General features: G+C 33.9%; 2 protein-coding genes and 1 long non-coding RNA gene across 3 annotated transcripts; all 3 read right to left on the minus strand.

Annotated features, from left to right (window-relative positions):
* Positions 1–2,691: 2,691 nt before the first annotated feature.
* On the minus strand, positions 2,692–4,752 carry LOC130622426 (uncharacterized). The gene is made up of 3 exons (XR_008981070.1): positions 4,417–4,752; positions 3,713–3,926; positions 2,692–3,564 (listed from the first exon to the last, which is right to left on the minus strand). It is a non-coding gene; the product is annotated as an uncharacterized LOC130622426 (long non-coding RNA).
* A 594-nt stretch (positions 4,753–5,346) lies between these two features.
* Positions 5,347–12,493, minus strand: LOC130622536 (uncharacterized). Its single transcript, XM_057437998.1, has 5 exons — positions 12,110–12,493; positions 11,616–11,742; positions 11,205–11,237; positions 7,141–7,266; positions 5,347–6,665 (listed from the first exon to the last, which is right to left on the minus strand). Exons 1-5 carry the CDS (start codon positions 12,449–12,451, stop codon positions 6,178–6,180), a joined length of 1,116 nt encoding a protein of 371 aa, XP_057293981.1. The 5' UTR covers positions 12,452–12,493; the 3' UTR covers positions 5,347–6,177.
* Positions 12,494–19,118: 6,625 nt separating this feature from the next.
* Positions 19,119–21,387, minus strand: LOC130621220 (tigger transposable element-derived protein 4-like). The gene is made up of 3 exons (XM_057436533.1): positions 19,854–21,387; positions 19,282–19,293; positions 19,119–19,237 (listed from the first exon to the last, which is right to left on the minus strand). The coding sequence occupies exons 1-3, from the start codon at positions 21,385–21,387 to the stop codon at positions 19,119–19,121; spliced, it is 1,665 nt and encodes a 554-aa protein (XP_057292516.1).
* Between the last annotated feature and the right edge of the window lie 366 nt (positions 21,388–21,753).

Consider the following 21,753-nt stretch of genomic DNA (forward strand, 5'->3'; position numbering starts at 1 on the left):
ACGACTAGTTATAATAATAAATGCAAAAGTTTAAAATTTCAGAGCGTTTAAGGTAACTCATATTCCCCAATGAATTAGCTGTCCTGGAAATACAAGACGTCAGAGTTAAGGACTGGGTTAAGATTGGGGTTAAATTTCTAAACGTTAGTATTTGCAACATAAGTTTATATTTAGGTACAACATCACTTATCCTCGTCCACAGGGTTTTTTGCCTATGCCAAGGCCGCTACCGCTTACTTGACGGCTACATCAAAAAGGCAAAAAACCCTGGGGACGAGGTTGCAACATCACTTTCTCTGTCTAATTTAAGCCTTTGTTTCATCATAGGGTTCCGATTTTAATCCTTCTTATTCTGATGTGCGTAATTGGCGGAATTGTTGGCAAAAAGAAAGGCCTATTTAAAACACTTTTCAAAAAGAAGAAAGCAACAACTAAGAAAATAAAGAGAGGAAAAAACAAAGTCGGTTCCCATCCTTAGCATGTGAATACTTTAAAAATAACATCAAAGTTTCAAACTGGCTTGGTGTGTGGTTTCACGCTTACAAATATATAAATAAAGTTAGCAAAGAATTCTGTTCTGTTATTGCATTTGATAGAGTAAATAATTCATACGTTTTACTCGTGAAAAAACACTTTGATATTTCTATAAATATATGCATATATGCTCAACTATTCTGTATCAGAGAGTTGAAAATAATCGTCGTTGTTATTGATATGTAAAAACCACAGAAACCCCAGGATGAGAATAAATGTACGAACATGTGAGGAAGAATGTGTGTCTTTCTCTCAAAATATCGTCAGTTGCTATAGCATTCAAGCGTTCCCTTATCGCAGTGTTAACCTAGATTGTTTCATTTTTTTATTTATTTATTTTTTGCTGTATTTTAAGTTATCATTATTCACACCAACTTTCTTTTTCTTTCTTAACTTTTCTTATAATGAAACTATCAGTTCTCATAGTTTCTTCAAGTTTCGGCAGTCTAGGACTATCTTGGTTATAATATATAAAAGGAACATTCCTTGTGAGAAAAGCTAACTATAAGGGGGTGGTTACACGTACCCGAAGTAAGATCTTGCCGAAGTGAACTCACTGATGTCTCTTATTAAAATTCTGTAACTGGTTACACGTTTAGACCGAAGTGAGATCTCCCGCGGCGTGAGTTTGCTTCGGTCCTAAAGACCGAAGTGAACTCACGCCGGCGTGAAATTAATAAAAATTTAGGTGTAACCCAAATGCTGTTTTCACTTCGGTATAACATTTATACTGAACTTCGTTCTGAACCTAAAAAACCTGTAACCTAAAAAAATTTCACGCCGTCGTGAAATTTTACTTCGGTGTTGTGCAAATTCTTCATTTGGTTACACATCGGGTTTTTAAAACACATACGGATGTTCTAGAGCAGCTATCCATTTCCAAGATTTTCTAAAATTTGTAAAAATGAAGGTGCGTAAGACAAAATAATAGCCATCAAAATTCAAATACCTTTAAAAACTGCCTGTACAGATGCTTCCCACTTTGTCACAAGGCCGGCTACCATTTTTGAAATTTCATGCTGGTTTTACACCAAGAAAAACATTTAAATTCGGTATTGAAAGTGAAAGTGATTGGTGATTGTCTAGTACACACATGATTTGCAGCGTGAGTGCTTTGCTGTGTTTTACCAACACCTTACTGTAATACTACACGTTATCGTTATTTTTACTAAGAAATCTTAGTGGGAGGAACACGTTACCATACGTTACTGTCACATTTTATATAACATTATCAATGACAAACTTAACGGTAATGTGTTGGAAGTAGGCACCCAATCTTTTTCTGTTTTCCTTATGTGCAATATCTTATATATATAATATATTAGTTTTGCTGTTTTTTTAAAAGCAACCTTTAGCAAACCAACATAGACCTCAAGATAAAATAGATTCCGCAGATACATAAAAATGCAAGAATCTCGTGGACCTTGCTATAAATTTTTTTTACACGGAAGTTGTTAGTGGTGGGTTATACCGTGCCAGACACCAACCTGGTATTTTGAGAACCCCACGGTAAATATCTGTGCATTCTTGCGTTATTTAAATTATTACTTTACTCTCAGGCCCTTAACATTCACCACCATGTCTATTCGTTCCGACCAAAAGTGAAAAAGCCTCCAAAAATAGAGACAATCTTGGACAAAATATGTATGGACTTTTCAATTTCCCCTTCCCCGCAACTTCAAGAATTTTAAAGGCCAATCACTACTTTGGCTCTGGTGGTGGGGTGGGGGAAGTGGGGTGGAGTTAAAATGTAATACTTGTCCACTAATTTATGTCCAAGGTTGTAGTACATTCTTGCATTTTTATATTGTATACATAGATACATTGTTCTGTTTTTGTATACAGCCACGTGATTTATTTATTCGGTTATGAAAATCTGTGATTTATATTGTGTGTTGAATTACAGAAGTATTAGAGTTTCTAGAGGAATGTCCGTTAACACTGGAACAGAAAAGAAATTGTAATTTCTAGATCAAATATGGCTGAAAGAGGTTTTTGTGGAAAACACTCTTTAATATCTTTGCATCGGGGACAAAGAAATAATTAAATAATTAACAAAGTAACCACAATCTGGTATTGTTTTTGTCCCGTCTTTATTCTTTTGTTCTATAAGCAAAATTTTAGTTAAAACAAAGATAAAATTAAAACAAATGCTGCGCCAAAGTTTGCATGAGTCATTTTTTTCGCAACTCAATGCTGCAACTCAAAAAGTTTGGTGTAACGCCACTTAGGGCTGTGTGTTACGCTTCTTCAGGGAATATAAAATACTGAATTAACCCTCCTAAAAATTATGAATTTTTTATTATTAGGTATTTTATTATTTATTAGGTATTTTTTAACAACACCTTTTATATATAATTAATATCTATTGTTTATTTGCCTTGATCACTATCTTCCCAATCGTCCGCCTCAACTTTTATCAAACATTCTCCGTCTGTTTCTTCTTCTTTCTATTCCTGTTGTCGTATTTATCCAACCTGCTGCTTAAAAACAAATTTTGTCATCCTTTATAAGTTGCGTGTAAACAAGTTTCTTTTTTCAACAATATTGCTTTAGTGAGTGAACTGCAACGAATTTGCAATTTCAATGCCGACTTCTGGAATTGGCAAAGATCTTGGAACAAGATATTCAACTGTTCGAGTAACGAATCCTTTTATATGAATAAAAAAAATACAAATCTTGACAGTTCTTATGGCACATGTCCAACTGTGACGTCACCATTGCTGTCGATTCTTTTGATTGTAACCTTGCAACAATACAGGTCAATATTTATCGACCTGCTATTCGTCTGCTTCATGACTGTTACTTTCTGGTGTAATTTTATGTTTTGTCAAGTTGTCTCTCTATATAAATGATACCATATACTACCATGGATAGTACTATTTTTTTGTGACGGTTCAATCTTTTCCTTAATGTGCATTATCCTTACTACCAAGCCTCCTTTAGCTCTAATCAATTATAATGGTTCACATATCCTAATTTTTTATACGAATTTTTCTTGATTGCCTTGTAATGTACACTGACAAATACCTAAATTTTGAAATTAGGCATAAGAGTTAGATACTCTTTTAACAACAAAAATATGGAACAGGTTATCAAATAAGCCACGGCAAAGAGTTGCTAAAGTTCTTTAGTTTTTCTAGTTAAAGAAAAAAACAACATAATATATTTTCTGTACCTCATATTATGCCAATGATTGATTCATTTGAATTTTCCTTTCTCTGAACCCAATATGACGCGATTGATTGATTAGTTCATTTAACTTAACATGTTGCCCGATGAAATTGTTACAGAAATAAAACAATTCTCCATAACTTTCGCGTGGATGGTGGTGTTATTACTGAAAGAAACTGTAATTGCAATTGGAAATGACGTGTTAAGCTCTCTTTGCCCTAAAAATGCAAAAAATGATGGAACAGTGAAATCCTAGAATCTTTGGATTCGAAAAAAAGGTGTGGAACAACGAAAAAAAAGGGCAACGAACTCCCGGTCTTTACAAAAAACTGGAGTTCTCCTGAAACAGAAAAATTCCTGATGATATCATCGAACAGAATATTAAGGAGCATATGATTTTAAATTTTGATCAAATGACGTTTTGTTTTACAGAGCCAAACAAGTCAACTTTTACTGAAAGAGAAACTCACTCGGTATCTATTGCAAATATCTGATGATCTAATGTTCGGATGATCATTATCGAGAATAAACATTTAATCATTTGTGCCTTTTGCATCAGTGTTTCGGGCAAGTTTTTATCGATCCAACTTATATATGCAAGTGATACTAAAAGGTGCTATTCAAAGGTGAATTTTCCTGAATCATTGCACATTAGCCACAGTTGTCTAACGAAGCTATTGTTATCACATATCTATAGAATTTAATTACCTTTATCTTGAAAGAAGACCAAAAAATTTAGATTTATCACGTACCGCTACCTTTTAGCAGATATGACTTACAACCACGACTATATCAGAAAAATTATCACATATTTTTTTAGACTTAAATTTTTTTTTATCAATACACGATATCCATATTTAGTTTTAAAAAGTGGCAACGGCGGCTTCACATCACTGCAATATATCGGCAGTAATATATCGTAGAATATTAAGTAGATATACAATAGGTAAACATAGGTTATTGAGATTTATTAACCCGAGGTGATTTATATTCAACGACGCGCAGCGGAGTTGAATATAATATCACCGAAATGTTGTTGAAATCGACACGGTACAAAACAGTTATTTACGATAAAAATTAATGAGGCGGGAAGGATAAAATCAAAACATGCGTTTACGAATATTTTGTCAAAACTATTGTTACGTCACAAGCATTGAATAATACGGGTGGAATACGATTATTTATTCAATGGCTGTTTTTGCTTACGGGTATATAATAATACTGAATGTTGCACACAATTTTGCCAAACAACTTACTGTCGCTTAGCTTAATTACATTCTTTTGTTTTTAATTCAATAAAACTACTGAAACATATTGTATTCCTCCTCAATATTTGTTAAGGCTTTCCGCATAACACGGTATCAATATAATTGTAATAATATTCAACATTTATCTGCAATATACTGCTGTAATGTAAAACTGCCTAAGTCAATCTACAAGGTTAGTTAGTGCAAATATATACAATCATTTTGCCCTAATAAATATTTTTTACATAGTATATACTCTTAATTAACAAATTTTGTCATTAATAACTAAATTTAATAAGAATAAACAATTTAACATTTAGGTACACTAAATGTTTCGTTAAAGATAAGGTGTAGTTTGAGCAAATATATACAATCGTTTTGCCGGAATAAATATTTTTTACATAGTATATACTCTTAATTAACAAATTTTGCCATTAATAACTAAATTTAATAAGAATAAACAATTTAACATTTAAGTACACTAAATGTTTCGTCAAAGATAAGGTGCAGTTTAAGCAAATATATACGATCGTTTTCCCATACGGAATATATTTTTACCATATTTTCCTAAAAAAATGACACGAAAATTGCTGGTTCTCTTATATGCCAAAATTTTAAGAAAATGCGCAATAAGAGATATGAAATATATACAAAAACGTTGCATAAATTAAAAAGAAGTAGACAAGAATGATTAAATTAGTCCCTTTTTTCTTAGGCCTGTTTGTTTGGGATTGCGTAGGGAGGAAATGTTTTCGTCACCCGGCAAATTAGCGAAATTTTAACCCGATAAGAAGAAGAACTAGTAAGAATAACAAATAAGCTAATCAGTAATAGATACATTTCACAGGAATACAACAATGGCTGTATGGCTGCAATAAACGTTTCGTCAAAGCTTACGCAATAATGTTTGTGTGTTCCAACCTCGTCCCCAGGGTATCTTGTATCTTTTCTGATCGCTGTCCCAGGGTCAGAAAAGATACAAGATGCCCTGGGGACGAGGCTGTGTGTGTTCGCGTAACTTTTGGTCTATCATATATTATATACTTAAATTGTGTATTAAATATATGACCCAAAAATTCAGGCTATCTTTAATACTTTTAATGTTTTTTTTCGATAGCCTGAAAATTGTTTGCTTGAATATTGGAGTTTTTATTTTTCACTATAGTGCGAATGTTTTTATTCGTAGCATCTACACTTAGTGTATTATTTATTAAGGTTCATCTCACAGCACCGTAACTTGATAGTAATCATGGCCCGTATACTGTCCAGGCTTGTCGAAACATCCGTAGCTTCCATCGCCAAAACTCAAGGTTGCATTTCCAAATCGAGCGATATCTTTAAAAATTCTAAACTCAAATGGAACATTATCTGACGACCATGTCTTATTCGAGTACATTTGACAAGGTGCAATGTCCAAGTTATTGGTCTGTGTATCACAGAAAGTTGGCAATACGTTGGACTCCCCAATAAAGTATTTTAAAACATTAACTAGCAGTGGAGTCTTTTCATATGCAGTTTGCAAATACTTGTACGGCTTTCCCACTCCATAACATAGAAATGACAATTGTTCAAATCGGGTGAGCTTGTAAAACAAATTTAACACGGAAGTTGTGATTCTTTGGTTTGGGAGAAGATTTGTGAGTGTTGTAAGCGTTGTAAAGTTCTCTCCATTTCTCCATGATTTAATTTTCATCAAAAAAGTTGATCCACCTTAAAAATGGAAAAATACACGAGTTAAAATTAAAAATGTGAAAGAGTGAAGCTTAAAACATATTTTTGTATTGATAAAAAAGAAAACTGAATTTAAAAGAGACTGTTAATGACTGTTAAAAAATGTTTACGTTCTGCCATTTTAGTCCTTGTTTTTGTTATCCTGTGCTATACCGGCTTTCGTCTTAATGCTGCTATTTCAAGTATCTTAATTAAACACATTGTGAAAGCCGTTCCCCAACTATTGACCTCTCTTGAAAGTAATAAAAGCGATAATTTTGTAACATTTTTTATCTGATCAGCTCTTTATCATGTAGCTTGGCTCTTACTGAAACACGACTAAAAGTTAACCAACACGGAAGGTAACGCTACATTTTTTAACATAATTATCTCTTATGGATCAATTTTGTTACAAGTAAATCAATGAAAACAATTGCACATTTCCTGTTTTAACATGCCATAAAAAAGTCTATACCTATAGTGCACTCAACATTAATCTTTCTATGGTCACGCCAAGGATGAATATCGTATCTGCTGTTAGTTAGCGGACCAAAATGTGTTTTTAAACTGCGACAAGATATTCTTTTTCCAGACAAGATATCTATAAATACATACATTTTAATGCTTTATGTTGCGAAGTGAAAACAGTCATTTAAGATCAGGATGAGAGAATATGACAGATATTTTTGCATATAAAGTCAGCGAAAGTGTCTAGTAGGTTGTGTTGGTACATAATTGAATTTCCGCGCCCGAAGGCGTAGGAAATTCTTTAAAACCGTCGTTTTTTTCTTTCGGAGCATTTTTCGAGAAAAAATCGACCCTGGGATTTCATGTTCCTCTGAGAGGAGGATAGTATTGGTATAACTGACGAACTAACTAACCCTGTCCCAAATGGTCAACTGCAACGTCACAGATTTAAACTTCGTACCCAAGCTTCTTAAGTACTGGGAATTCATCTAAATGACGTTTTAGGCCAAAATTGGTATTTGTTTTCGACAAAATTTGGCACAGTTAACCAAAAAAAGTATGCTGAACAAAATGGTGACATCATAATTTTAATTTTTTTCACCTAAATGTCATTTTAAGCCAAAATTGGTCCAAAAATTAAAACTACTTTATTTTCAACAAAATTTGGCACAGTTAACAAATAAAGAATGCTGAACATGATGGTGACATCAAAATTTTGATTTCTTGCTACCTAAATGTTATTTTAGGCCAAAATTGGTCAAAAAATTAAAACTACTTTATTTTCAACAAAATTTGGCACAGTAAAGAAATAACGTATGCTGAACATGATGGTGAGATCAAAATTTTGATTTTTTGCCACGTTAAATGTCATTTCAGGCCAAAATTTGTCCAAAAATTAAAACTACTTTATTTTCGACAAAAATTTGCACAGTTAATAAAAAAAGTATGCTGAAAATGATGGTCACATCAAAATTGTGATTTTTTGTCAACTAAATGCCGTTTAAGACCATAAACGTTTCAATCGCAAGACTTTAAACCATGAATAATAGGCTGTATTTTTGTTAACAATTTCTTTTAAAATATGAGTTTATTATGACACGTTTCTTTTTGTTTGCGTTTGATGTAAGATATAATGTCACTTGTGTGCTTTATCTTCAGAGCTTCATGCACCAAACCTCTTCACGATAACACAACGAATTAGCAGGTTGTCATCAAATATTTTGGTAGCGAGCGGAAATTCTTAGAGCCCCCAGGGCTTTTTGTTTATTGTAAAATGCAAAAACACAAGAATTCTTTTAATTTAATTCGCCAATGCCTTATCCCCGGATTTGGTACTCCCTTTTCCTCCCCTCCATCATCTGTCAAATATACTGTATCCAAAATTTACTAACAATGACATCTTCATGTTTGAATTTGATAAGACATCCAGCCATGGAGGTAGAAATAGGGAAGGAGATTGAACTCATCTTAGTACGCATTAAAATTCTATTTAAGGCTTCTGTAAAGGAAACAATTTTTTGTAGGTGTTTTGCAAAAAATTCATGACACATAGAAAAAAAATTTCCTTTCGAATGACATATTTTATGTTACATGAAAATATTTGGAACATCCCTTTTTTCTGAAAAAAGCCTTTTCAGAGGTGTTATATCCTTCACACCTTCAGAAAAATATGTGCAAAATGAGTCGAGCATATTTTTGGTAAACATTATGCATGATGTGGAACTACCGTATAAATTATGCATAATAATATTCTTTAGATAGTTTACTTTCACCATCGATATATATATACTTGGACACGCGCATATGCATAACAACCTTTTTGCAAAAAACAGTCTGTTGTTAACACTGGACTAACCGCTTACTACAGTTAAACAGTTTTGAACAGCTGTATTACCCTTTTCCAAAAACACTTCATTGCAACTTTGGTTAAAATGAAAACACAGGGAACAGCCTGTCTTTACCCCTCCAGCTAAAACAATAGCTCATCCATTTTATGTGCAGAAAAAGTTTTCAGGAAAATAATAAAAGATGTAGCTACCTAGCTAGCTAACAGCATTTAGCATAAGAATTATTGCTTAAGAATATTGTTGTAGCCAAACTGCATTTTTCTAGTCTCACTTTTTAGTCAAATAGCTAGCTAAATGGCTACATCCTTAACATAAAAATAAATTGGCTAGGATAAAGTGCTCTTATGCCATACAGAATAGTAATAAGTAAGGCTGTAGATGGCTGCTAGCCAGCAAAATCTTCGTTCCTAGCCATAAATCCAAAACTCGTGCGTTTAAGATCTGTACGCAGCTAAAAAACGTGACAATATATTTATCTTAACATTGCAAACAAAGAGAAAACTAATATTAAAAAAATATAAAGTTTTTAGAAGATAAAAAAGTCTAGCAGGTCTACACACACCGACTACTTTCAAAATCAAAATGGCCTTCGTTCATTCACCCGCGAAAATCTTGGATTGTTTTTTTAAGAATCAAAATGGCCTTTTGTTCATTCACCCGCGAAAATATATTGAAATGTTTTTTTAAGCGAAAATCTTGGATTCTTTTTAATCGCGAAAATCTTAGATTGTTTTTAGAATCAGGCGTCGTGATTGCTATACTACGCGCACGCGGTCAAAACAAAGTCGGTAAAAATATATCGCAGTTGGTATTGGTGCGCATTTTAAAAATTTCGTGATTCCGTTACGGGACGCGGCTCTCGCGGATACAGACAAAATACGGCTATTATTATAGAGATAAAGATAAATGTTGTTGTATAAAAAATCATTAAAAAACATAAAAGTTAAGGAGAATGCATAAGATGATTCTGAACGAGTGCACGCATATTTAGCATAAAGAAAAAGTTCACACTTCCATCATTTTTCTGCATACTCAGTTTACATATTTTCATAACACCTACGAAAATCTTAAAAAATCGCGTTACTAAATTTTCGCATACGTTTGTGGTCTCTTTTTCCGAAAGCTTTTTATAAGCTCATTGGAATTTTCGGTAATGGAAAGATGAATAAATTATGCACAAAGCGTTCCCGGATATTTTTGTATAAATTACTGATTAGCAAATTATGACAACAGAAAGAAAAAAAAAACAGGGAACCTTTTCAAATTTAATTTGTGCTGAATATAATGGTGCAAAAACAAGAAATCTGCGACCACGCGTTCGGAAAAAGAAGCCATTTTAAAACGTACGGTGAAAAAAAATGGTGTGTGTTTATTTCATTATATTTTCTTTTTGGAAAATTAACGGCTCACAAAAATAAGACCGTCAAAAAAGTCTTTCATCAAACATTCAGAAACAAAAAAATAAGAAAAAATATAAAAGTATTGATAAATTATAAGGGTTTCTCTGAGTCTACTCATCAAGTGATTTTTTTTCCTTTACAGTAACCTTAAATTGCTATTGTTTTGGCAAAATATTCATTATTTTTAGGACGTTGTTTCGAACCCTCTTTAAATTTGTATTCCATCCGACAATATAGTAGCCGGTGTAGTACTGTAGTTTGACCGCCTAGAAGTTCGTACTCCTTCAATCATAATGCAATAACGAAAAGTCACCGCCCGGAATCTAATATTTGCGTCGGCCGAGAAGCTGGTAAGATAAAAGACGTTGGTAATACTCTGTGAAGAAAACGTGGAGGCACATCCAGCAAATTTTTTTCCGCGATATAGTAAGAAAAGTTTGTAAACAATTAATTTAATTAATTTTTATTAGAAAAAAAGTGAGAAAAAGTTCGTTTTTTTTATATTTTCTCCTTTTCTAGGTTTTTCGTGTTAAAGATTTATATCTTTTATTAAACAAAAATATTCAATGAATTATAAGCTTAACAATGACGATATGCTGTTTCATGTATCCATACGGTTGTTACCATGGTCTATTTTTTTCGTTAAGTTCATATGGGCGGCCCATATGGCCAACACCATAACCACGAGTAAAGAAAATTCAAAGCAACACTGATCTAAAAAAATATCCGTATCTAGCAGAAGCGTCGAGCAAACAAACTACTAGCTAAACCAATTTCTGCAAGAGAATTTAATGAAAAAAAATATCCAAATCAAAATCACAAACCTGATGGTATTGGCATGTTGCTTAATACGCCATCTAAACAGATTTAAAATATATATGAGATATTTAAAAACAATCTAAAAACATTTCTGACTATATAAACATAACCCAGGACAAGCTTGTTTCATCGTATCACGGCTCATCAACTGGGCTAGTGTGAGGTTTAAACTGTGAAATTTTCGATTCGAAGTTAATGGTATTAAAACCCATTACACTAACTAGGCCAAAGGCGATCGTACTATATATCACCAGAGTGCTTAATGCCCTGGGGACAAAGCTATGCGCGCTGTTAGGTAGCTAGTGAACGTGTTCTTAACGAAAACTCATGCTAACGATGCAGAGTGCTATTTCCGATGCAGATGTAGAGTGCTACATCTAACTATAAAAATTGGATTTTGTACTAAAATTACACACCTATTAAATTGCAATGCTTGCCAGAGTAAGGTGGAAAACACCATTTGCAATGGTAGGTGTTATTTATAAAGTTTGGAATACACACACTTCCATGTTCACATATCAATGGATTTAATGTACACGCGTTCTAAAACAATAAGAGAATTTTAGAACAGTTATTGAAGAGCTTCAGTCTCAAAGACAAGGTCTTCCTCCAGTCATGTTTAATTGGGACTGGGATAATTTAAGCAAAATTATTTATTTATTTTATTATTATATATGTTTGTAATTCTTATGTATTTTCCCTTGTATTCCCCTCTTTTGATAAATCAATCAAATTTTCCTTACAACCATGTGATCACCAGAAATGATTCCATAAATTACAAAAACAATAAATTAGAAACTTACATTCTTCAATTCAAATATTTCGATATAGCAACATTAACAACAACAACAACAATAACAACCAAAAGAAACAACAACAAAAAGAATTCATCTATAAAAAATTCACTTACCTGCATTTCGTAAAAGTCGTATCGTATTACGTCGGCTTTGACATAATAATGTTCTGTATTTAAATTCCCCTTAAAGAAGTCACATCTAAGCGGTAACCCTTCTTTAAATACACTGAAACCCCAGCAATGCGGTGTTGTTATGCATCTTGCTCCACATTCTATTGTACTACCCATGGAGAATGATGCAATACGAACGTAGTAATACAATCTAACGTTTTCATTTTTTTTAAAATTCGCTGATTTTGTTGTGATTCTTGTGTTATTTGGAAGATGAACAACATTGGTATGCACACTGGCTTCAATCTTGTTAATCAAAAAGAAAACCAGTAACAGAAACGACATTTTTAAAAACCTTGTTTTCGTCTCGAAATAATTTTCCTTTCTGCTTCCTGTTAGAAGGTAAAAGTAATATGGTGAGTTTTGTTTTACTTGATGGTAGTTTAAATATCTCCATGGTAGTTTAAATATCTCCATAGGGTATCTTGTATTCGCTATTAAAACCTTATTCTTGGTTTCTTTCAAAGTTTGTTGAAATATTAATCTCTTCAATGTACCATCAATGTAGGAAATTAACATTTTACTAAATCGTTTCGGTTTTGAATTTAGCGCGTAATTTAAGTTGATGTTAATTTTTTTTTTATTTTTTTTTTATTTAAACTGAGGTCCTTATTGCTGCGTCTATTTGTATGGATTTCACAAATTCCTTTGCAGAAATGTTGCCTGTGTTTTTATTAAAGATTTTTTTCGCTTGTGGATTGGTAATAACCAATCGTGATTAAAATAAATAAATAAATTGTCTCGGTTTGATGATTTTTGTCAAGGTAAATGCAAAACAAATTGTAACGCGGAAGGTTCCTTTGATAAATTATTGATGTACAAGGTTGTAACATTTGCTTTGAACACAGTCAGAGGTCGATTAAATAAAAAGTGATTGACATTAACTTCATTCATGTATATACAGGCAGCACCAAATTACTCATACTCTCTCCAAGACATCTTGAAAATTTTGCATAACATCTTTCCTACATCTATATTTTTTAGGGACGTGTAATGCCCTCATTGAGAGCTGTATCTGCTTCATAAGCATAAATCTGATTAATAAGAGGAAAACCTTCGCAATGGTGACATTTTTTAATACAAATACGAAAAACATGGTGGCCCATTGCAAAAGGGGCAAGGTCTTCCCGAAAGGAAACAGCACTATTATACTGTCTCAAAGTTATGCGTTTTGACATTATGATTAATTACAAGTAATTTTTACAGCTCACTGGTGCAAGGAGACAAATATCTTAATGCAACTTCATCATTATGACAACATTTGAAACAATTTCCATTGCACAACAATAACGATAATTGCAACTAAGAATATAAATCTGACAAAACAATTTTGCATGCAATATTGTAATTTTGTGCATTTTTGCGTCCACCAGCTATTGACAACAGCAACCTACCTTTAATCAAGCAAGTTTTGTGGCAATCTGCTTATTATTTTCATCGTTACGAACAGCCGTATCATCATCTATTACGTCTATTTTTAAATTGAAGCATCATTTCAGAGCCTACAAAGAGGCAACTTGTTATGGCTAGTAAAGAAGCATCATCAACACTTTGTGCACGTGGCGTAAATGGCCTTCTCGTGGCAGTTCTATATGTTGAAAATATGTAGAAAATGGCCCACTATGGCCCACTATGGCCGCAACTAATCTTTGATTCTTAAAACAAAACTGCCAGCATTATTGAAAATTCTAAAACCACGTACTGGTTTTTTTGTATTCCCTTAATTGTGTAATTGATAAAGAAACAAAGTAAGGGAAGTAGCTAGCTTGGTAGCTAAACAATGTAGGTATAGCAAGTTTTAAAAAAGATAAAAGAGGAAAGAAACAAGTAAAATACAAAGTATCTAATATGTAGCCGACAAACTAAAAAAATCATTTTATTCCTTCCACAGAGTCAATCAAAACAGAACAATTTTAGAGAGCCTTGCCTCGTTTAACTGAAAGAGTTACATGGCATTTTTTATATAAAGTATCAAGAAAGGTCAGAACATGGACTCCGTTAACTCATCCTTAGGATAGAGCGACTTAAAAAACACTTTTGTAAGAAACGTAAGAGTAAAACAAAGTGCTGAGAGTATCCAAGTTATGTCTTATTTGTTAACTTTTCTGACATCACGGTACGACGTCTGTGTATTAGACTGACGTCAATAGCATTTTGAAATTAGTGAAGCCATTGCATTGCAATTTTTGTTTATGTTCTGGGAAACGGCTGGAAATTAGTAACGTCATCTCCTAAGTGAGTAAATAGGGGTCAACAAGGACCAAATTGAGAAAGTTTCTCAAATCTTGGTCATACCGCCCGATACGGAACGGATGGTTTGATGCCGTCATTAAAATACCTTTAAACCCCAATATACATTTAACCGTTCGTCAAAAGTACACGATCCCCTATTCTTTATCCCATAGAGATAGTTTGTCATCAAAATTAATGGAGACGACATCGAAATATTAAGAAGTAAAATACATATACATAATAGATGTAAAAATGCGCACTGCCCCTTGTACGCACCCCTGGTCTAGCATGTACATGCTTTGTAAATGTCCCTAAGATATTGTCTATTTGGTATGCAACAATATCTCATTTTTTTTGCTTTGCACAAATCTAATTGTAATTCACAGATTCAAAAATACCATTTTCCAAAGAGTTGTAGATGCTAGTGTTAGCGAGGGCTGTTATGTTTTCTTTCAACGCTTTGTATGTATAGACTTGTTAAAAGTGATTTTTTAGTTTAAAGTTGTTTCTTAGGTATTATATTTTCAAAAAAACGTGTGTCACAAAAACTTACCCCCCCCCCCCCCCCCCTAGGCCGAAATTAATTGACGTCATCATTTTTACTGGCAGAGAATATTGTTTTCAAAGTTATATATCATATTATATATCGTTGCAAAGGGGAAGGCTAAGAGAATCAAGAAAATGTTAGAATCATATGCTCAAAATGTGTTGTTTAGAAGATCACGTGTAACAGAATTTGTACAAAATACGGACCGATAATTTACTGACTCTGAGTAAAAGACTTAACTAGCCAAATCTTGCTTTTTCAGTTGAGGTTAGTTCTTGGAGGGCTTTCCACTTGTAACTTGTAAATGTTAGCAAAAAAATTAAATATTTCGCAAATTATATTTACAAGCATATATATATATGTCTCTCACGCATTTTTCCTCATCAGATAGCTTTGCACCCGTTTCAAATTCATCTTCCGTGCATTCGTATCTATCATTATGTTCACACATTTACACATGTCTGTACACACTAATTTTATTTTTCAAACATTTTGCGTCACTTTGTGCAACAATCTCCACGATATCCACAAATGGTCATTGATATAAATTGTAATGGGACAGGAAGATTATCAATCATCAATGGGTCAGATGAATCGCGGTTTGCTTCATATCCAATGTCTTGAGGAAACGGTAGATTTTGGATGAATAAACGAGACCTTTCCAACACCAAGCAAACATAATAGCTTCTGAAGATTTTGTCTTCGAGGGCTCTCTCGGTGGGTGGTAATCTTGTGGAATCTAGATAATACTTTGAAAAGAGTTCCCATTCGAGTTTAGCTACCTTTCTCTCTCCATATGTATCGATAAGATAACGCTCAACTTGTTTAACTGTGAACAAATTTATAAGGGTTTTAGAAGCACCTAGATTGATTATTGCTGGAAAATATTGGTATCTGCTTTAATGAAGAATTCACACCTCGTTGATATTGTCCTCTCAGAACAACGTCCAATCTGGTAACATTCTGTAAAAACGAAAAAATCTGAAATCGCTGCGGACCATTCTTTCCCCGGTATCTCAAAGCTTTGTCGGATATTGATACACGAATGATAGCTCCTGCCGAGTTCGGGAGAATGTGGCAAGCGGTAAAAGTTCGCAGTAACGCAGAAGCAACAGGAAAACATTTGTATCTGGTGACAGAACATAACATTCTGAGAAAAAATCTTTTTTAGCAACATCGATAGCATAAAGAATAAGAAAGGTATCAGCTTCTTCGAGACCACGAGTCTTCATTTAATCAGTAAATTCTTCCTTTTTTTGTAACTTTGGCCAGCTTTTACGTGATCTAATTAGGTATTTCATGTTCTTGAAGATTTTTAACGTCAAATATTCTATCAAATCCCTCTTGGTTTTAAAATGACTTAACAGTTGACACAACGGTAGTTATATGCTTGATAACTTCTGTATCTTGATCTCCTGCATCTTTATCTTGTATCTAACTTTGTTACCTGATGTACATTTGTTTCTTGCTCCAGACTTCAAATAATTGCTTAATGTAGCAATCAAGTACTAGTAATTTCGTCGAAAACCTCGGAGTCCTATATCTACATTGTAATAAACTTGTTAACATTGTCCTAAAAATCTAAAAACTTAACAAATTACAATATATAACTACCACAATAGCTTTATACATGTTATAATTAAAAAGAGAAGTTTACAAAAGAAGAAGGTCGGAAAAAGAATATTTATCTTTCAAGTCTTCAGATCTGAATCTTTATGCACTCTGTTCACTAACGATATACCATCTACAACCCAGATTTTCTTTATAAAGATCGCTTGGTGAATTGTCATCATCCACAAAATCCTATTTCAAGGTGAATTTTGGCTTTATCCATTGACATCAGAAGTTGCATATCGTCGGAAAATGTACTTTGAAACAATAGCAAACTCATAGTAAATAATCTTTTACAAATTCATATTAGGTGGTTTTCACGCTGTAATGTTTCCTACATGGGAATAGAATGCATTCTTTCTTTACCCGAACTAGCTTTGTTTCGATTTCCATAGATCCTTTTTGCCTTAATAGTTAAATGTGGACAAGTTGCACTTTTTCAATGGTGCCCAAATTCATTCTGAATCTGTCAATCGCTCATCGAAAGTTTGGTGGCTACATCGGTATTATAAACAGCTTTTGATAGGATGTTCATCACGGGTTTATCAGCTTAAAAACTAAATCGAACAAATCGTAGGTGTGTAATAATTTGTTAACATTATTGGATATAATGAGTTGGTAAAAACAAAAAGTTGGTAACGTTGCGAACAACTTTGAGCTCCTATTCAATTTTTATTGTAAAACTCTTTTAACAACGCATTATAATCCTATTCGGGCCGGAGGGGCTAACCTCCCTCTCACTTTTCTTATGATAGATTTTGAAGTACGCCATATTATGGGCTAAAATTTTCTGACTTTTCATTATGTAATTTTTATGATATGACGTCACACCTGTTGTCATGGTGAAAAAAACTTAATTTGGGTTATAATCTTTTACTATATGTCTTAAATTAGTTTTTAAAATTTATCATGTACTTAATCTTTCTATTTTTGTGATGACGTTATGGCTGACGGAATGACGTCATTCAGTTTTTTTTATCCTAATGATATTTCAATGACTTAGTCAACATGTGTACCAAGTTTCAATACAATACCATGTTTCCCTCATCGTTTTTAGAGGGAGGCTTTTGCATTGTAGTTTCTCCAGTGTGATTGTTAAGGAGTGAAAGGCTCTCCAAGCATTGGTCTGCAAGTTACTGATGGTCTATAAATCATCTTAGAAATCAATAAAACCTTAAAAGTTAATAACTTCTAACCTCTACAAAATATCAACTGAAAGAAGCAAGATTAAGGAACTTATAATACGTGTTATTCTAAGTCACTAAATTATCCGTCTGTGTACAAATTTTGTTACGCATTATCTTCAGGTGGTGGCTAGTTCGTACCAGCCAAAATATGGTAACAAAATATGAGATATAATTTATTTCTTGGAGGAAATAAAACAACTTTGAGGGAGTGCTATTCTTCTTCGTACTTTTCGTGATAGTACATCACAAAGTACATTATTTTGCGTACTATCACGAAAAGTTTTGTTTTTAAAAAACTGCTTTATATAATACAACGCAAAAAAAATATTCTGTTAAAAACCCGGGCATGTCCAACGTAAATGTTTGTTGTCTGTTAAAAATACTTTTTCAGGAAATGTACACATTTCTCATGAACATTCTTCGCAGTTGGAACATTAAGTAACCTCGTCCCCAGGATTTTTTGTCTTTTTGACATCGAGGCAGGCGGCGAAATTACGAAATTGCAAAATCTTATTTAGCCGTCAAGTAAGCGCTAGCGCGGGCGTTAGGCAACACACCCTGGGGACGAGGATGAACATTGGAGACATAAAATTGTTTTATTAATTTTCTTCTTCACATTTGTGGACAAGCACAAAATATGTTTATATTTAGAACCTTAGCCCTGCTCATCTTTACTCTTTTCGTTTATTCTTTTGGAAACGAAGAAAATTCTTTCAATTGAACTCACGCCAGCAAATGATCACGCATTTTCGACACGTCGTACTTGCTCGCTTCTGGTTTTATCCACACGCCAAATTGATGGCAAAAGCAATGGAAAATACACAAAAGTCGACTGAGTTGTTGCACTGACATCATGGTTATTTTTAAAGTTGGTGATTGGCTAAATGCTGTTCGACATGCCAACTTAAGAATAACTTGGGGAGATATGTCGTACCCAAAGAACGCAAAGAATCTTTTTGTCCCATCAAAATCGTCGCCACTAATTACAATCCAGTGTTCTAAGTCAGCCAAAAATTATATCTAAACGAAATTACTCTAATGCTGAGAGAATTGGGACCATTTTAAAGATGTGTTTTCTAGTCCGTTCATTTTAAATTGCCGCAGCAAAATATTTTGTGACAAGTTTACCACATCAAAATATAGCCGGGTTGTTTTCCTTAATTTTCTTTGCAATTGTCTCATTAAATTTCAATTTTAGATGCAATCGTGCTCCTTTGCCGAATACTTCCTTAGTAAAGAAACATTGGTCGTCTTCTTTACTGCTCTTAGCCGCAATCTCGTGTTCTGCCGGGGGTACTGCCGTCAATGCAGTCAAAACAAAACAAAACAAAACAAACGAGAACGCAAGTACCTTTTGGAAATTTGGTGATGTACTCTAACTTGCTAAAACATTTTGTAGATGTCGAATTACGTATAACTTCGAACGCCTTCTTAATCTTCTTAGAGACGTTGCGCTGCTTCTTTGCCATGAAGTATTTTTGCTTATTGCGTACTCTGGGAAGACAAAAGGTTTTTTCATATGGAACTCTACTACTTACGTTGGTTATGGCCTATTGACAGAAAAACATGTATTTCTTATATAACGATAGAGTAGATTTCGGATAATAATGGATCACCTGTCGGGCCCATTGGTTGGAGTAATTCAATGAACGTGTTGCAGACTTTTTATGTTGGTAAGGTATGAAGCGGTGTTAAATTATGTTGCACGTCATGTGTCGGGACAACTTAGCCCGGTGCTAAATGGAGTTGTTGCCCCTGATGACATTGGTATTTTCTATCACCAAGATATATACAGTAGACTCCCGGTTATTCGAAGCCTCAAGGGGGATAAGAATTTACTTCGAATAACCGGGTGTTCGAATAACTGAAAAATTCGTTTTCCCGCCAGATTTTCAACTTAACCTTAATGGGATGGACTTTTCTTAAGTAATTGAGGCATTGTGGTTCAGTTGAGCGTGTAAACACAAAGAATTTTTACTTTTTGAAGAAAGAATAAATTTGAACAAATTGTTAACAGGTTTTAAAATATGAAAGTTATAAAGAAAATGTATCTAGTAAATACAAGGAGTTCAACTCTTAAAAAAATCTTTAATGCTACATTGTTTTTTACTATCGATGTAGTGTTTTTGACATGTACGTGTTATCATGTTTAACTGCTTTCTGATTTCAAGACCATTCTCGTCAAACAAAGACCATCTTTCCAACAATTCTAAGGCCTCTTCCAACTCTGACTGCTTTGGCTTCTTCGGGGGGATGTCATGTGCCTCAATTTCATCATCATCGTCATCTTCGAGATTCGGCGAGTTTTGATCTTTGTCCTCATTAAGTACGATTTCCACGATTTCCTCATCAGTCAATTCAATTGATTTACTCGTGCATACCTCAAAATCAATATCCACAAAATCATCTGCGTTAAAGATGTCGCCGTCAACTTCTCTTTTTTTCAACTCGCTTATGCTGTCAGAAAGAGATTTAAATGGGTCATCAGCATCATTGAGACTCGTGATCTGTGCTTCTTTTGAGATGCCTGCCTTCTTAAAGCAGTTTTTAACGGTGTCTTTTGAAACAGCGTCCCATGATTTGACCAAGATTTGCATCCCTTCAAGAATGTTAATTTTAGGGACCTCTTTACCGCCGTCAATGAACTTTATTTGACGTTTCACAAGATTTGACCGGTAATATGCCTTCAATGCTCGGATTACACCTTGATCCATGGGCTGGGTCTTAGACGTTGTATTTGGTGGTAGAAAAACTAATTCTACTGCTTTAAGACCAGTGACTTCTGGATGAGCTGGGCAATTGTCAATTATCAAGACAATTTTTCGACCCGCAGTTTCAAATTTAACATCGAGTTTTTTCACATAATCGGTAAAGATTTCAGAATCCATCCAGGCCTTCTTTTGAGCTTTGTACTGACAGGGAAGACTTCTGACTCCTTTGAAACAGCGCGGTGTAACCGATTTTCCGATAACGAACATGGGCAACTTTTCACCTAGGGCATTTCCTGCTGCAAGTCCTGTTAAACGAACTTTGCTGAACTTTCCACCAGCACATCTTTCACCTTTGGCATGATAGGTATTTGTTGGAAGCATCTGGTAGAACAAGCCGAATTCATCAGCATTGAAAATGTCTTGTAAATCATAGCGTGACAAAATGGTTGGCAGGTGTGTTTCTTCCCAGCTTGCTGTCATCCCTGGTGTACAAGACTTTTCCTCTCCAGAAATAATTCTGTAAATGATGTTTTGCCTGTACTTCCATCTGTCTAGCCAGCCTTCTGAAGCTTTAAAATCAGGTTCGTTGAATTGCTTTGCAAAATCCAATGCTTTTTCTCGAATGATTTGACCACTAATCGGCACAGTTCTTTCACGAGCGTTAACGAACCACTTGTAAACTGCTTTATCAATGTTATCGTATTTTCCGGAAGAAAGCTTTTGTCTTTTAACTCCATACTGGCCTGATTCATACTTGGTAAAAATGTCACTTTTATTCTTAACCCAGTATGAAAGTGTGTTAGGTGGGACACCATACTTTTTAGCAATAGACTTTTTAGTTGTTCCTTCTTTTTCAAGCTCTTTCAAAGCAAGATATTTTTCTTTGATCGTCAGAACAGTTTTCTTCCTTGACGTTGTCTGAGCGGCTGCCATCTTTAATGTGGATTTGAAGAGCCTTTAAAAAGTTTGTTTACATCCACCCACTTGTTTTTTAATCGAGCTTTCGAAACGTTCGAAAATTAGATGAAACGTTTGAAAATCAAAGGAAACGTTCGAATTTTGAATGATCCTTTTAAAACGTTCGAATGTTATAAAACGAAACGAAACAACACAACAACAAAGCAGTCACACCACAATTAGGACGAAGAAGTGAAAATTACAATGGATCTTGTTTCAATGATAATCAACGAAACACAGCCGATAGAAATCATTCTTATCAAGTATTATGAGAGTAACTCAACCGTTATGGGATATCATGAGTATCAAAAGAAATGGAACGCTGTTATTGGTGAAGTCCTA

Source organism: Hydractinia symbiolongicarpus, chromosome 12 (genome assembly GCF_029227915.1).
Source record: "Hydractinia symbiolongicarpus strain clone_291-10 chromosome 12, HSymV2.1, whole genome shotgun sequence".
NCBI lineage: Eukaryota > Metazoa > Cnidaria > Hydrozoa > Anthoathecata > Hydractiniidae > Hydractinia > Hydractinia symbiolongicarpus.